The following is a 17,768-nucleotide window of genomic DNA, read 5'->3' on the forward strand; positions in this document are numbered from 1 at the left end:
TTGATGTAGCTCTGGATGGAGCCAGAGCCTCCTATATGTCCAAGCTCCAGCCGCAGCCTGGGATTTAATAGGGAGACCCTGGTACAAGGCTGCATACCAGCAATGAGAGCCAACCTCATGCAACTCCTAAAGTAAGCAAGACGTGGTAGAGACCCAGTTTACAAATGAGGACATCCAAGCTTAATAGTTAGGCAGTACGTCCAAAGTCACAGCTCATAGACAAGATGTGAAGTCCTTCTGACTTCATCATGTCTAGTTAACCCTCTTCCTGGACCCTGACACAGGACCTTCTTGGTGAATCCAGGAATGAGATGAAGGAGCTCAGTGTCCCTCATTTAAGAAGATCATGAACTGAATTTTCCAGGGAAAGAAGGGCAGGTCTGTGTTAAAGATTCTAAAGGGCTAACAGGTTGGTAATTATGGAGACCTGAAATGTTAGAGATGCAGGGTTTAATCATCTTGGGCCATCTTTAGCCCCTAACTGGCCATTTATTGTCTACATCCATACCTGACCTAATATTTATCTATCATAGACAGGTTGGGACTGTCTTAACAGACCACCAGTTTCCACTGACCCCAAAGCTAAGCATGTCATCAGGTCCCCACAAGAGTCCTTTAAAGATTACCTTGATTATTCTAGAACATTAAAACCTCATGAAACCATTTCCACATTGAGGCCAGCCATTTGGGGTCCTGAGCCTGTGATCTCCAGCCACAGCCACTCATACTCAGCTTAGGATAGATTCTTACTTCCTTTACAGGGGGAAGTGTGTGCTGTGCAGACAAGGCTGTTTTAGTGTGGTAGCATTAGCATGTGACAGTCTGCTTCTCTTCCAGGCCCCACACAAGGCCTCCCAGTTTGTGGCACATGAAGGAACTAGGGCAGTAGGTCTGAGGTGTTCAACCTCCTAGATCAAAGCGGCCTCCAGGGCAGGAAGAACTTACCATCCTTCCACAGGTCAGCAACAAACTTGTCAGAAGAGGCATTGAGGAGTGAGGTCACGTTGTCATTTAGCGGGTCCATGTTCTTGGTCAGCCAGGCAGCTGCATTATAGTCCACCTGCCAAAAGCCACGCTGGCATCAGGCTGCCTGCCTCTGAAACCCACCACAAGGCCCAAATCCTCCATGTTCACATCTCTAGACCTTAAATGGGAAATGGTATTTTTTAGGTTGCCATGATGGGTCTCCACTGACATCAAGGAAGAGACAAATAGGTCAGAATCTTCAGGGACCCTACACATAGTAGGACATTCACCAGTGGCAAATCAGTGCCAGAAGAAACTCTTGCTGTTCTGTCCACAGAGCCTCAGAGGAGCTGCCTTTTGCCACAGTCTCACACTAAGCCCCAAAAATGTCCAAGGAAGATAATGGTGACAAAAGTTGTCCTAGACACCTCGTGTTTCTCCTATTCCGGGGCAACTGGACAGGACTCCTCAGTGTTAAAGTCAGCCAGGGACGTCTTTCCCACTGTCTGAGGAATAGGGTTGGTTCTACTGGATTTCATCATAGCACAGGGGACTGAACCTAGGACAATCAGGGTAGGTGCCCTAGTCTGTTTTCTGTTGCTGAGATAAAACACACTGACCAAAAGCAACCCAGGGAAGGAAAAGTTTATTGGCTCACAATTCCAAGCTATAGTCCATCACTAGGAACAGTCAGGGCAGGGACTCAAAGTGCCACATCCACTGAGAAAGGGACAGAGAAGCAAATGTGCCTATGCTGTTTCTGCACCTAGCTTTCTCCTGTTGCTCGTGAGGTGGTGCCACCCACATGCAGGGCAGGTCTTTGCGCCTTAATTAACAATCAACACAATTATCCCCAGCCCAACATGCCCACAGGCCAACCTGACCTAGGTAATTCCTCAGTCGGGATTCTCTTCCAAATGATTCAAGATTTGAGAGTAACCTTCATGTAGGCCAGTGCTCCAGCACTGACTGACAGCCCTAGGCTGCTAGCTTAGAGGTCTTTATACATGGATATATGGAAAAGGACACTGAAGGCTTTTGAAAATCCCTGACTTGCTTAATGTCCAAATTTAATGCCTGTGACTACAGCACAGTATGGACCGACAGCACAGCTCTGGTGCGTTGTAATGGGAAGTGGTTTCTGACAAGACTGAAAAACAACCACATAGGAACCTGGGCAGAGTGCTACTGGCAGATGCTTAAAGGAGCATAAGCTTTACTGAGAGTATAAAGTGGGAGGCAAAGAGGCCACAGTACAAATATTTCCAGCTTGGTGGGCTATACAGTCTGCCACAATGCTCAACTCTGCCCTTGTAACATCAAAGAAACCAGAGACCTTATGGAAACAAATGGGCCTGGCTGTGTTCCAATCTTGGCCAGCAGCCTAGATTGTGTGAATGGGGCAGTGCCTGTTCCCATGATGCAATGGGAGATACTAGAAGGGTGACGAAACAATTCTATAAGCCAGAACAAGCTATGGCTTCTCTTTTCTTTCTTTAAATACTTATTTATAAGTATGGATGTTTTGCCTGTGCGACCCTATGTGCTGTGTGTACAGTGCCAGCAGAGGCCAGTGATGGATTTTATATGCTATTCAGGACACACTAATATCCAAGATGATGGCGGTGGTGATGGTGACAGTGTTGACAAGTAAAGACTTCCACAGATGGAACACAATGGTGATGCCAGGGGTTCTTGTGAACTAGAGAAGATCCACTGGTCCCTCACTTCAGGGGCCTTGCCTATGGGGTTTGCCATGGAGCAAGCAGTCCTTGAAGTCTTCCCAGGGAAGACTATCCTGGTTAGGACAGTTGACATACCTCAGAGACGCTCACTCTCACTACTGACTGAGGCTTAGACAATGAGCCTCTAGCTGGGAACTCACTTGCTATATGTCTCTGGAGGGTACAGCCTTTGTCAAAGCATCTTTGTGTAAATGCCCACCCTCAGGACAGAGCACCCCTCAAGAACCTTGACCAGTACCTTCCCAGCATAGTGGATGATGGAGAATTCAGTTTTGTCCTTTAACTGCTTGGGCTTCTGAAATTTGGGGTGGTTGCCCTGCTCTGAGCACAGCTTCTCCACAAAAGACTTGTCCGTGGCTTTGGGGAACCAGCACTCTTCATCCAGTAAGGCCAGCACACCTGGAGGGTTGTTCTGGAACACAGGAGGGTAGGATCACCACCAGGCTGGGTCATCACTACCGGGCTCACTGGGAAGGGACAATCATTCAGACGCCACAAACACAGCCAGGTAAGATGGCACAGGCCTAGAATCCTGGCAAAAGTGTGAAAACAAGTTCAAGGCCAGGCTTGAATTTGAACTATATTGAACACTATCTCAAAAAATTATTTCCCTCTCCAAAAAGAGAGAGGTCACACAGAGGAGAGACACTGCCACTTTGTTTTGCTTATGTCAAAGATCAATCCATGTCCTCTTTCCTCCACCCCATGAGGGATTAAGAGCAAGAACTACCAGGACACAATGCTTGCTGCTGCTTTTGCTGGGCAATACACAAACACCACAAAGATGGCATTCCCCTCTCCCACTTTGAGTGGGGATAGAACTCAGGCTAAAGCCTGCTAGGCAGGACCCTATCACTGAGCTATATTTCCAGCTATATTGGTTTGGTTTAGTTTGAAACACAGCATCCTAGGTTCTCAGACAGTTTGAGACACTATAACCCAGGCTGCTATAATCAGTCAACACTTGATGTGGGATTCCCCTCTGTAGGCTATGAAAATGTTTTATTGCTATTGATTAATAAAGAAGCTGTTTTAACAGAGTAAAGCCAGGGGAAAATCCAAACAGAGATGTAGAGAGAGAGTAGGTAAAGGCAAAGAGAAGCCATGTAGCCGTAGAAGGAGAAAGACATCTGCCACTGCCGGCCAAACTTTGCCGGTAGGCCATAACCTCATGGTGATGCACAGATTAATAGAGATGGGCTAATTTAAGATGTAAGAGCTAGCTAGAAATATGCATAAGCTAATAGGCCAAGCAGTGTTTTAATTAATACAGTTTCTGTGTGATTATTTTGGGTCTAGGTGGCTGGGAAACAAATAAACAGTCTCCGCGTACAAACACTAGACTCAAACCTCCAGCATTCTTCCTGCCTCAGCCTCTTGAGTGCTGGGATTAGGTGTGAGCCACTACACCCAGTTAAGATTACACAAGAATCTCAAAAGAATCTGTTGCTTTACTTCCTTATAAATTTACCCAGGATCCCTTTCAGCAAAGTTTTTCCTATGTCTGAGAAGGTCTAAATGAAGGTGTTGGTCTGTACCGTTCACCCTGGGAGAACTGTCTTCATGTTGATGATTCCAGCTCACAGAACTATTTCCTGATTGTCCTCCATAGTGCCTTGGTGAAGTGTTGGTTTGGTTTCACCACTGGCTCTTCCAGGAGGTGAGGGTCTATACCTATCTTGTTCATAGTTATAACACCAATCCTTAAAGAAGAGGCCCAGCCTGCAGTAACTGCTTGCCTGCTATGACTCTAGAAGTTTGGGATACAGTAGTAGACAAATCACAGACTCTTTGGGAATGAATGAGCCAAAGAGAGGAAGAGAAAGACTGAGGGAACTGCATTCTGGTGGTGTATGCTCTAATCCTAGCACAGGAAGCTTGAGACAGAAGAATTGTTATAATTCAACCAGATGTGGTGGTGCATGCTTGAAATTCCAGCACCTGGGAGTTAGAGGCAGAAGATCACAGGTTCAAGCTCATCCTCAACAACAGAGTGAGTTTGAGGCCAACTGGAGCTACAGTAAGACCTTGTCTCAAAAAAAATTTATATATGCTAATAAAAATATCTTTAATTTTTAAAGCAATAGAGTACTTGCCTAGCATGGGCAAGGTCCTGAACTGCAACTGCAGAATTGCTAAAATAATTATTTTGTTGAGGATCAGTGGGACTAATCTCATGACTCACGGTGCTGAGGCAGGAAGACTCTTAGGTTTGAGACTAGCCTGGTCTACATACGAAGTTCCAAGTGAGTTGGCTCAAAACAGGGGAGGGGTAGCATAAAACAAAGTAACTTTGATTGTAAACATAGACAGCATAGCCTAGTTCCCCAAACTCCATTGACAGCCTTTTAGGACTCGCCCAGAGACAGCACACATGGAAACAAGCTCTGACTAAGTGTGTACAAATAAATGGGTCAGCATGCAGTACAAATAAATGGGTCAGCATGCACATGCCAGTCCCTCACCGGCCGCTCAATCAGCTCAATACAGGGCTGCAGGTCCAGGCCAAAGTCAATGAAGTTCCACTCAATGCCCTCTCGTTGGTACTCTTCCTGCTCCAGGATGAACATGGTGTGGTTGAACAGCTGCTGCAGTTTCTCATTGGTGTAGTTGATACACAGCTGCTCGAAGGAGTTTACCTACATATACACAGAGAGGGAGGGCAGCTGAGCTGGGTGAGATCATAGGGCAGCTCAAGTTGCAGGAAGCCCGGTGGCCTGGACCTGGCTTCCTGAAGAGCTCTTCCTGCCACCTGGTAACCAGAGAGGTACAAGACTCAAATAAGACTGTGTAAAGCCCAGGATGCTTGGCAAAAGTGGTCCACACCCCTATCACAGAGCACTTATCTCATATGATCAATATATAGATGAACTAACCATATAAGGCATATTCTCCTCACCAATTCACAAATAGGGAAACTGAGGCTCAAAGACAGGATGATCCCACAGTAGAGCTCTTTGATAGATCTGTCACCCTCTAGAGCTTCTTTTTCTCTGAGAAATTCCCTCCAACTCATGAGAGTGGGACCCAGGCACTCTGCATATACTATATGAAATATAGGAAGATCTTGAGCTCAGTGATTGGCTGAGAGTTAACCCACTGACTCAAGTCAAGTGAGCAGGAACCATTGTGACTTCTACGTCAAGATTTGGGTTGAAGCTCTTAGAAATGAGATCCTCTTTTTTTTTAAGATTACTAAGTGGCAATCTAGATCTCCGACGCTATCTTGGCACCATGAGAGGAGAGCTATTGGAGGGGAAGCCAATGTGGTAGGAAGCAGAGCAGGTAGATCCTGCCTATTGCAACCAGCTTGACTGCCAGCTAATTTATACAAACCAATATATAAATAGTGGATGTATGTCTCTTACACACACTCAAGTATAACCTTAACCAGATAGTTTGCTACCTATAGTGCCTATCTGTATATCTTTCTACAAAATAAGTGTTTCAAAGCCCATCCCAGAGGACCAAGACCATTGATATACCTCAAAGATCTCAAACCCAGCAATATCCAGAATGCCCAGGAAGGAAGCCCCCTGCCGATGGGTCTTGTCCAAAGCTTTGTTCACACGGCTGAGGATCCACCGGAAAAGGCGTTCATAGGTGGCTTTGGCTAAGGCCTCAATGGCAAAGTCAGCCTGCAGGACATTGAAGGAAACACATGTATTGCCAACAGGAAAGTGGCAGAAAGAATGATTAGACTTAAGGAATGGCTGGATGGATAATGAAATACCACCCATGAGAAAGCCTGTGGAGCCTGTCCCCACCCAGGACCAACTAGAGACTACTAGCCCTGCTTGAAAATATTTCTACAGGCCAGGTCTCTAAGAATCACTGATGTGTGAGGGACTCAGCTCTCAGTCCACAGTATCCTCAAAGTTGGCATATGACTGAAAATATTTTAGTATTGGATAAATGAAAGATGTAGGGGTAAATGGATGGATAGAGGAACAGATGGATAGGTAGAGGAATAGAGGAATGGGAGATGATTGGCTGGTGAATGAGTGGACTGGTAGAAGGGTTAATGGGTAAAGTAAATGGATGGAAAGGAGGGTGGGTGGGCAGGTGAGTGGATGATGGATGGTTGAGCTAATGTGTGGATGGGTGGGTGGCTGATGGATGAACAGATAGCTGGTGATTGGGTGGATAGATGAACATGTTGGTAGATAAATGGAGGGCTGGTGGGTGGATGAGTAGATGACATGAGATGGAACGACAGGTGCCTGGATGGGTAAACAGCTGGATGTCTGCAGCATAAACAGCACCATTACCTGTTCTTTGGTTTGAGCTTTCTGTACCACATCCCGTCCAACTTTGATACGAGGGGTCAGGATGGCTCTGGTGAAATCTGTCACATTAATTCCCACAAGGTGGCAAACTTTCTGAGCAGCTGTGTGAGGAAAGAAGCATCTTAGCTAAGCCACCAAAGAGAACAGGTAGGGGCCACTGGGACCAGAGGGAGAGGCCTGTCATCTACACTGTTTATTTCCCTTTAAAGAAAAAGAAATGCTAGTCACCACCTGTATGGAGGTGCACATCTGCCATCCCAACTCTTGGGAGATGGAGACAGGAGCATCTCTGTCCACACAGTGAGTTTGAGCTTTGCATGGGCTATGTGCAACCCTGACTCAAAAAATAAAAGCCAAGCAAATAAAAACAACTGCAAAAGAAAGAAAAAGGAAACTGTAATGTATTTATAAATGTCTATTCTGGTCATAAGCTTGTGGCTTGTCGTATTACTGTGTATATTTTTGCATTTAAAAACTTACTTTCAAAACCACACAGAATCATATACTCAGCTGCTTCCTATACATAAAGCCTTGTCTATCCCATGGGGTGTGTGTACGCCCATGTGTGTGTACATGCCCAGCAGAGAGTCTTAAGCGTAGGATTCTTCCACTGCTTCATAAGCTCTCTGCTCAAGTCTTTTTCAGTGAACCCTTCTGGGGAACTGGATCCTGTTCATGTGCTACATTTGGAGAGTACTCCACAATACATGTCCAGTAGGGTGAAAAGCAACACAATACACAGTGGCCCCAGAACTAGAAGCCTTATGCTCAGCTACCACCAAAAGTGGTGAGAGTCAGGGATCTTCTCAAAAGCACAAAATGTTGAGTATTTTCAAAAAGGTTGCCAGAATCAGTGGAGAAAACCAGAGAAGGGGAACCAGGGTTCTGAGTTAACTATGATTTCCAAATAAACAAAACTTTGTAGCAGAACCTCTTTTTAAAGGTTTGTTTTTATTTATGTATATGTATGTGGATACTGAAAAGGGTGATGGATACCCTAGAGCTGAAATTACAGGCAGTTGTGAGATAGCTGACTCAGGTGCTGAGAATCACATTGGGATCCTCTGGAAGAGCAGCAAGTGCTCTTAATCTCTCAGCCAACTCTGCAACTCCAAGGAACATTCTTGTGATGGAAAGTGTTTGTAGGGGAAAGCCCAGCCCAATGGGGGGCGTGTTTGCCTCGGGCTAATGTTTACATATGAATCTGGCGGGCGTGAGCCCCGCCAGACCTTTTTTGTATTTCCTGCTCCTCGCTGGATCCCTGGTGTTATAAGCTATCCCTTCATTAAAATTTGCTGTTTCATACTAAGCTAGCATGGTTTTTACGCCTTGTACAAATGTTACAGCTTATCTGAAACCTGGATTCAACTGTGCCACCAGTATTTTATCTGCCATCCCTCATTTGCAGGGAACATGAGGCCTGTCTCCTCAGCAAGACTGTGTGCCATAAGAAAGGCTGAGTTAACTTTTTCTGCCTGGCAGAGTGTAACTGCTTAGGAAATGCTTGTTCAATAAACAAACCATTGCAGGGTTCAGAAGAGATGACCATGAGGACCTGTCTGGCCTGAAACACTGAACTTCTGACTTTGTGCTCTGTGGTCTGCCAGCTATGAAACACTTGAAGGAAGAGCCAGTGACAGCAAAAAGCCCGCACAGCCATAGGGCACATGCTCAAGACCTGTGACAGCAGATGGAGCAGGCTCTGGGCATGCTAGTACCTTCCTATGCAGACACACCTCTAATAAAGTTTAACTTACACAGAAAGCACCAAAACGAGCTAATAACAGTGGTTAGTAGTAAGTCAGGCAGTCAGCGTGGTGTGCACACCTGCCATTCCAGCACTTGGAGGCTGAGGCTGGAGAACTGGGAATTCCAGGCCAGCATGGGCTACAGTGAGGCCTTGTCAAAAAAAAAAAAAAAAAAAAAAAAAAAAAAAAAAATATATATATATATATATATATATATATATATATATATACTAGTACTTATAAAGTAACAGGGACAATAACATTGAATGATATAATTATAACAGTGTGTTATAATAAGTCACATGTAGGTTGCCTTTCTCAAACTCCCTCCCTGTGTTGTCTCTTTTAGATGACATCTGACTGCCATTTGCAGTCATAGGTAAGAGGACATTTATATCACCAAGGCCTGAGTGGGACCTGCCCTCCCATCCCTAAAACTATTATCACTGGGTCAAGTAATAAGTACCTGTATTGTCAGGCATAGATGCCTGGTCTGTGTTTCGTTCCTTCTTGAAGACAATGTTTCCCAGCTGAAGGACAGAGGATACCACCTTCAACATAGCTGAAGAAGGGAGAGAACAGTGGATCAGACAGTAACAACCCAAAATATTCTGAAGGCTGGCAATCTGATCATCACTGAACACCCAGAGTCAACCAGTGTCATCCCTCTGTAGACCAAGTTCTGAGTTATTGCAGCTTGACAAGAGTCAAATTGGCTTGCAGGGGAAGATGCCTGAATTTGGGAGCTGAGTATTGCCAGCGAGTTGCTGAAAACCTTATATCGCATGGGGTTTCTCTATGCTGATGGAACTTTTGCAAGTTCCATCCATGGACCAAATGTGTTCACTGACTATCATGAATGAATGTATTGGTGGAGGAAGGATGCATGCATGGATGGAATGTAGATGACTAGACAGATGAAGGATGGATGGAGATGTGTGGGAAAAGAATGACTGGGTGAGTGCAGGGTGTGTCACTGATCAGTGCCAACAGAGGTCCTAACTGAACTGTGCAGTTACCAAGAAGTTACCATGTCCCAAGAACAAAACCTAAAAATCCTAACTTTCTTCGATCCCCAGGCTAAACCATGGGTTTTAGCTCCTTCACAGCAGTTGTTCTCACACCATAAGGGCCAGACCCCTTCAGGAGGACGAAGATACAGTTGCTAACCACCAACTCACCCACACACCCACTTCTCCCCACTGCAAAGTTGCTATGGGCAGGGCATTGCTAAGGGTGTTCTCTTTTATACCGACACCCACAAAAAGAACTTTGCAAACTAGGACATGCTGGCTTCATGCTTCTCAAAAGTACCAGTTTAAGCCAGTATTGACCTGCAGAGTGAGGGCGAGCCATCTAACTCCAGCTCAGCCTTGCTGAACTCAGGGCAGAAATTCTTGGGCAGAAGATAGTCCGGTGCATCCATGGGATAGTTAGCAGCACCCCATCACTTACCAGTAGATTGCAGTAATACCCTCCTCTAGAGCTAGGGCAGCCAAAAAAAGTCTCTAGACCTTGCTAAGTGTCCCCTGAAATGAAGGGGGAGTCAAGCCTCCCTTCCTTGAAAATCTTCCGTCACAGTAATTGTGATAGACTGATGAGCCAGGAGGACTCATGGGGACAAGAACTGCACTTACAGTAGCAATGGATACTCTATCAATCATCTTTTTACCAAGGGAAAGGTGCCCAGAGTTATCAGGACTGATTTTTCCTAGTATGGTAGAAACCAAAATTTAAACATGAAATCTACCCACATTGGGAGCCAATTTTAAAAAGCAAGTTTAGGATCATACAGATGACTCAGAAGCTCAAGCCTGGTTGTCCGCAGACCTCTATACATGGCATGGCCCACCTCAGCAAATAAGTGGTTAAAATGATTTTTGTTTTAGCTTTTCACTGGGTGTGTTGGTACACCCCTAAAATCCTAGCACTGGGAGGCGGAAGCAGGAACATTGTGAGTTCCAGGACTGCATAGACAACTTTGCAAGGTACTGTTTAAAAAATTAAACTAAATAATGTTATAAAGATATCTTCTTTCTTGCTAGGTAGTCATTCTAATTTATTAAAACCAATATAATCCAGGCATAAAATTGGTGTTTTGATAGACTGTTGCTTGTGACAAAGATCACAACAAATATGGCTGTCACGTTCTATCCTGCACATTAAAATATTCAGGCAGCATTAGTGCAGATGGGATGCAGAGTGGCATCAGTGCAAATGGCTGAAGTCAGATCACAATTCTTTATAATCCCTGAAAGGATGTGCACAGTGATGCTAGCACCAAATTAAGGGCTCACATCTGTCCCTGTTCTCAGCGGTTGTGTGACCTAAAGTGAGATATCAGTCTCTCTGGACCTGTGTTTTGCTAACTAAAGAGTGGCAAAAGCATCTGTCCTATAGGGTTGATTGTCACAGGGTTCAATAGCACAGAGCCTAATACAGTCCGAGCACAGTAGTTCAGCACTGTTTTAGACTTTATGACATCTCATGCTACTTACTGGCTTGCTTGCTTGATTGGTTTGTTTGCTTGGTTTTGCTTTTTATAAACAGGATCTTATTATGCAGTCCTGACTGGCCTAGAACTCACAGAGAGTCTCCTGGCTCTTTCTCTCTAGTGCTGGGATTAAAGGTGTGCCCTCTATGCCTGCCTGGTTTGCTTGTTTGATTTTGTCTCTGAAACAGGGTCTCAGTCTATAGTCTTGTCTGCTTGAGCTCACTATGTAGCCCAGGCTGTCCTCAAAGTCATAATGACCCTCCTGACTCAGCCTCCCAAGTACTGAGATTATAGGTACATGTCACCATGCCTTGCTGAAACATGTAGTTAGAATTAAGAGTTCACTTAGCTTGTCTTTTCACCTGGTCCCTCATATGAATTATTCAAGAAATTTAAGGGCCCAAACCTCTACTCCTGTAGGCAAAGGTAGGGTCCTAAGTGTGAACCCTAGCAGCAATTCACTATGCCTTCTTGGCAATTCACTTTTGCTTCTCTGCCTCAGTTTCCCCATCTACAAACAAGCTATCACAGCTACCCCATGGGTGCCTATGAAATTAAATAATGTACCTAAAAACCCAGACATCATGTTTGTCTGACACATGCAAGACTTCAGCTCCATCCCACAGACTGCAGGGGACATGGCCATTAGTAGTGAGCTTGCCTAGCTTGCAGGAAGCCCTGGGTTTGATCCCCCAGCACCATATAAAGCAGATGTGACGGCACACGCCTATCATCCTGGCACTCAGGAGGGAGAGGCAGGAAGTACAGATGTTCAAGGGAATTCTGGGCTAGCCTGGGCTATTTGAGACCTTGTCTCAAAGAGTTAAAAGTCTTGTTTTGTTCCCTATTAGCTTCTCTTAATCTCTTGTGAGTATTTATACAGAGGTCAGTGTTTTTACAGAACACAATTTAAATGGCTCCATCTGCCTCCATTTACAGGACAGACAATAATAATTTTTAACAATCACCATTTTAGTCTATCCCTGCTTTTTTTTCACTAATTGAAATAAAATGCACTGAACATATTGGTGTCTTTTTTAAAAAAATATTTATTTATTTATTATGTATACAATATTCTGTCTGTGTGTATGTCTGCAGGCCAGAAGAGGGCACCAGACCTCATTCCATATGGTTGTGAGCCACCATGTGGTTGCCAGGAATTGAACTCAGGACCTTTGGAAGAGCAGGCAATGCTCTTAACCACTGAGCCATTTCTCCAGCCCCATATTGGTGTCTTAGGGGGAAAATAAGAAGCATACAACTGGAACCTACTCAGTGTGTTTTCTCAGTCTCTCTTTGTGTCTTTGTTTTTTTTATTTGTTTGTTTGTTTGTTTGAGACAGGGTTTCTCTGTAGCTTTGGAACCTGTCCTGGCTGTCCTCGAGCTCACAGAGATCTGGCTGCCTCTGTCTCCCAAGTGCTGGGATTAAAGGTGTGCACCACCACTGCCCAGCTCTTTGTGTCTTCTTAAAACTGGATTATGAGCTAGGACCCTTGTTCCCAAGAAGATGCACCAGATGTAGGGAGTTCATGGCCTTGGATGCTGATGAGAGGCCATTGTCAAGAGCTACAGACACTACCCATCTGCCAACTCTGTCCGTGGACCCTCTTTTTCTCCACTGCAGGTTATCCTAAAGGCACCAACTCATCCTGTGGGCCTTACTGTAGCAACTGGATAGTCTGGGAGCCCAAAGCATGCAGGAAGGGAGGCCAATTTATCACAGTCCTGCCCTGGGGAACTCTGAACCCTAGAGCCCATTCAAACCTGAAGGAAAGTCATTCTGGAGTTACAGCACTGAAGCCAGCAGGGGCCATATGGGTTTCACGGCCAATTGTGGAATGATATTGGGCAATATCAGTCTATCAACAGAGCTGAAATCCCAGGAAGAGCCTATGTCTTCATTACCTCCTTCCCATCATACCTTATTCAGGGCTGGTATGTCTATGTTCAGCCCTAAGAACCTGCTCTTAGCGCCTTTACCTCCCTTCCCACGACCCTAACATCATAGGCAGACAGGGAACATACACACTCACTTAGGCCCACCAACCCAAGGTAGTGAGATGGCACTGTTTGGGGCTATGACAGAGTCCCTCTACACTTTGGCCACAAACCTAAAGGCTGTAAAAGCTGGAATACAACTGCATTGTTGTATTCAACAAACTATAGCCTATATAGGGACCACAGTGTTGAAAAATGAAGGACCTGAAACCAGCTTTTAGAGAAACTGTTGAGTCCCTGAGTCTATGGAACCTGAGACCAGCATGGCTGACTTTTCCGGTATGGAGTTAGTATGGCTGTCTTCCCAGCTCTTGGAGCCTAGCTAATGGTACTATTCTGAAAGCCAAGAGGCAGGACCCAGGCTGTGGAAGTAGGCTGATAGGACACTTTCTTCCCATCCTGCTTCCTACCTGCTGTGATTTAAAGAGCTCTGCCACCCAATCCCACTGCCATGGTCTGAACAGTTTTACCATGCCTCCCCTCTGTGATGGGTGGATTCCCTCTGAGATCATCAGCCAAGATAAACCCCCCATCTTAAGTTGTCCCGTCGGGTGTCAGCATTGAAGCAGAAGTAACTAACACAGTGAGTCACTTTTGATGAAGTCAATGTGGGTCAACTGCAACATAAGCTTTACTTCAGTCACTGGTCTAAGCCATGTGTGGCAGGATTCACTTTGCTTCTCTTTGTTTCCTTTCCCTCCCACTCTCCCTCCTTTCAGGAGGTAGGGAATTCAAGAGAGTAGCCACCTACCCTGAACACATGAGGGCCAGTAGGGAAATCCCTCAGCACCACAGATACAAATCCAGTCTCCTAGGCCACAGCATGAAACTCACCTAGCTGTTCCTCTTCATTGAAGCCCATGATGGACATGGCCTCCAGCGTCTCCTGGAACATCTCGTCATCCTGAGCAGCTGGGATGGGCACGAAGCCATTGGATAAAAACGTATAGCTGTTGAAGCTCTCCAAAAGCAGGTCACCTCAAAGAGAGGAAGAGAGTGGAATGAACGAGGAGACATGACACAGGGACCCAAGAACAGTCTGGGCCATCACCATTTTTCTTGCTCTCTCAAAGTTTGGGCAGTTAAAACCCTTCTTATATGTCTTCATGTACAGTCCTCACCAGCCAGTGCTGGTTTGTTGGGCCAAAATTATCTCAGGGCCTGTACCTCGAGGCCTGTAGGACAGAGAAAAGCCTGGCTCTAGTTTGAAGGATAGTCTCAAAGCTACCAAGTGGGGATGAGACAGCAAAATCTAGGTAGACACTCCTCTAGCCAAAGGGAGGGCTTGGTCATCTCTCATTGGCTGGAGGTACCCCCACATCACCCGATGTCACTTAACCTATATAAGCTGATGTTCACAATAATAAACTGAGTTCCTGCTTTGACTTGACTCCATATTACGTCTGGTTGTCCTGCATCATGGGGCTGCTGAACGGGCAGATAGTGCACTCACCTTTCCCTGGGGAATAAGGCTAAGGAGGCCTGGCACTGGTTTTATATGATTGTGTAGGTTATATACTGTGCAGGGATATCAGACAGCTAAAATCAGCCTGATCTATATATCCTAAATAGTATATTATGTACTTCCCTGTGTATAACAAGCTATTTCAGGACATCAAAATTAGGTCTTATATGCTGAACTCCTGCTCTGGATAGATAAAGGTTTAGCTCTCATCCTTCCTCATTTTTTTTCAATTATTTCTAATTGAATCAGTAGACAAGCCTTTTATCAGAGGTTAACAAATCTGGCCCACTGGTTGCCTTTGCAAATAAAGTTTTATTGAGGCAGGTTTGCCTCAATTTCCTTGTGAATTCTCCCACTGTAATAATAAGCAGCTGTTAACAAAAACACTATGGCCCTCAAAGCTTAGGATGATTATTATCTTGTCCTTTAGTGAGCCTATTTTACAATCCCTTGTTTATATTATTACATTAAAAAAAAACTTGTTTGTGCCAACCAGGCTTGCTGGTACATGCCTGTCTGTACAAGCCTACAGGCCCAGTATTCTGAAGGTCAAGACAGGGAATCTCAAGTTCAAGGCTGGTCTAAGACTGTTAGGAGTGAGCATCTTCTGAACCATACTATAGTACATAGGCCAGGGAAGACTAAGAGAAAGGAGCTGTTACCCTGCTGGTGAAGGCTTTCCAGGGGTGGCCTGGAGCACCCACACCCCTATCTGTAACTCCTTTCCCTCCTTAAGGAGGTAAAAAAGCCTAGAGAAATCATTGTTTCCCCAGTGTGAACTTTGGTGGAATCGTGCATCTATAGCTGGGAGGTTAGGAGAAGGGATGGATATTGTTGTGTATTCCCTAGGAAGGAAGTTAGCAACAGTGCCAAAGAAAAGAAAGGTTTCTCTCTCTCTCTCTCTCTCTCTCTCTCTCTCTCTCTCTCTCTCTCTCTCTCTCTCTCTCTCTCCATGTTTACAGTGCATACTTGTGTCCTCATGTGTATGGAAGTGAGTGTGTGTGCTTGTAGAGTGTGCATGTAGAGGCCTAATTTTGACATCAAGTCTTTCTCACCCCTCCCCCACACCTTATTGTTTGAGGCAAGGTCTCTTATTGAGACTAGAGCTCACAAATTCAGCTAGACTAACTAGTCTGGGGATCCTGTCTCCACCCTGTGAGTGCTGGGATTACAGGTAACTGCCAAACACTCCCAACCTTTACATGGGTTCAACAGATCTGGAACTCAGGTCTTGATGCATATACAAATGCTTTACCCAGTGCACCATCTCTCTGACCCCAGTTACACTCAGCTGCTCTATTTCCTTTGCTGCTGCTTGGTTTTCATCCTGCCCATTTTTTTTAGCTTCTCTCTCTCTTTCTCTCTCTCTCTCTCTCTCTCTCTCTCTCTCTCTCTCTCTCTCTCTCTCTCTCTCTCTCTCCTTCTTCCTTCCTTCCTTTCTTCCTTTCTTTTTCTTTTCTCATTGTTACTCTTCCAACATGTCTGTTCCTTGCCAAGACAATTAAAGATACTTGGAGTAAAATCAGGGAGAAGCTCTCTTTTTAAGCCAAAGTCTTTTATGGGTCAGGTCACCTTGAAGTCACTTGATGAGCCCAAAGTTGAATGTACTCAAGGCCAAGGTAACTCAAGTTTCTGGGTTCAGAGAAACATGGGACTGGTCACAAGGACTTGGGTCTTAGTCAACACCATTATCCATGGTTTGGAGAGATTCATAGACATTTCAACCTCTTAAACTTTCCTTCTCCCCAGCTCTGCCATCAAGAATACAAATCGGCTGGGTGTGGTATGCATGCCTATAATCTCAGAACTTCAGAGTCCAAAGCAGGGGGTTGCTATAAGCTTCAGCCTAGCCTGGGATACTTAGTAAGATCCTGACTCAAAGAAAGCATAACAAACAAACAAACAAACAAACAAACAAAAATGCAATTGGCCCTAGACTGTCCCCTGTTCCCTGGCCCAGCTGCCCCTGGAGGAGCTGCCCCGGCCTCAGCTGTGGGAAAGCTTGTGGCAGGGCATGGAGCAAAGTGCAGCAGGGAACAAGAGGGAGGAAGGGTAAACAACTTGGGCAAGCTGCCCGCCAAGGGCCCCCACCATTTGCTGGTGCTCCAGAAGGCCAAGCTTCACAAACAAGGGAATGAGGGCGACATCCCCTATTTCAGGGCTGTGCAAACACCCATCGTGGCTGAAACCCTTTCACAACTTCCTTTCCTTTCTCCTCTCATTTTCTTTTCCCTCCTCCTAGCTTACTTTCCTTCTTTTTCTCTTTCCTCCATCTCTCTCCCTCCCTCCCTCTTTCAGGGTTCCGTGCTGGCCTTGGCCTAGCTATTCTGCTTCCACCTCCCAGTGCTGAAAGGACAAACATGGGTCACACCCCAGTCCTTTGCTAATCTTAACAAACGTAACTAAGGGGAAAAACGTGATGGAAAACAAGTTTCTGTTATTTCCGTCAGTTCTCTAACCTAATCCTAATGCCAATCATAGAATGTGGATTCCACTAGCCACATGTATTCACTTTTCTGGCTATACTTTTGATGTTTAAGAATTTGATTCCTCAACTCTGAGGCTTCTGTGACAACTACCCTACTCTACCCCCCAAAAAGAAAAGAAACAGTCTAGACAGGAAGCCCTTAGGAACCTGTGACAGGAATTCTGAAGTGCAGCTCTTCACAGTTGATGACTTTTGGTAGGGGCAGGAGTGGGGAAAGATTTAGTTTTATTTAAATGGGTGGTCACTGGGAATTTGACCATGCTCCAATGAGCATATGGGCAAAATAAATTGAACTTGGCATCTTTTTCTTTCTTTCCTAAAAAATAATTTACAATGGAAGTTGGCAAATTAAAGTATGTTTCCTGTTCTTGTAAATATAAAGTTTTTATTGAAACATTTATTCTGCTGGTTTATGCATTGCTGTGGCTGTCTCTGCGCAATGGCAGAGTTCAACAGAATGCATATGCTATTCGGCCTTTTAAAGAAACAAAAAAAGTCTGTTTAGTTGGGGTGAAGCTCAACTTACAGAACTTGCCTGGCATGTGTAAAGCCTGGGGCTCCATCCCCAGAGTCAA

At 45.1% G+C, this 17,768-nt stretch overlaps 1 protein-coding gene across 4 annotated transcripts in view; it reads right to left on the reverse strand.

Moving 5' to 3' along the window:
* The window catches only part of Myh11 (myosin heavy chain 11), a 99,806-nt gene that overhangs the window by 34,129 nt on the left and 47,909 nt on the right, over positions 1-17,768 (reverse strand). For all 4 annotated transcript variants that reach the window (XM_075942108.1, XM_075942111.1, XM_075942110.1 and 1 more), the window contains 7 exons: positions 14,075-14,218; positions 9,215-9,310; positions 6,983-7,101; positions 6,197-6,349; positions 5,177-5,350; positions 2,950-3,123; positions 946-1,060 (listed from right to left, as the gene is read on the reverse strand). In XM_075942108.1, the coding sequence (XP_075798223.1) occupies positions 946-1,060; positions 2,950-3,123; positions 5,177-5,350; positions 6,197-6,349; positions 6,983-7,101; positions 9,215-9,310; positions 14,075-14,218 (975 nt within the window). The remainder of the gene's footprint in view (positions 1-945; positions 1,061-2,949; positions 3,124-5,176; positions 5,351-6,196; positions 6,350-6,982; positions 7,102-9,214; positions 9,311-14,074; positions 14,219-17,768) is intronic.

Source organism: Microtus pennsylvanicus, chromosome 11 (genome assembly GCF_037038515.1).
Source record: "Microtus pennsylvanicus isolate mMicPen1 chromosome 11, mMicPen1.hap1, whole genome shotgun sequence".
In the NCBI taxonomy this organism is placed as follows: domain Eukaryota; kingdom Metazoa; phylum Chordata; class Mammalia; order Rodentia; family Cricetidae; genus Microtus; species Microtus pennsylvanicus.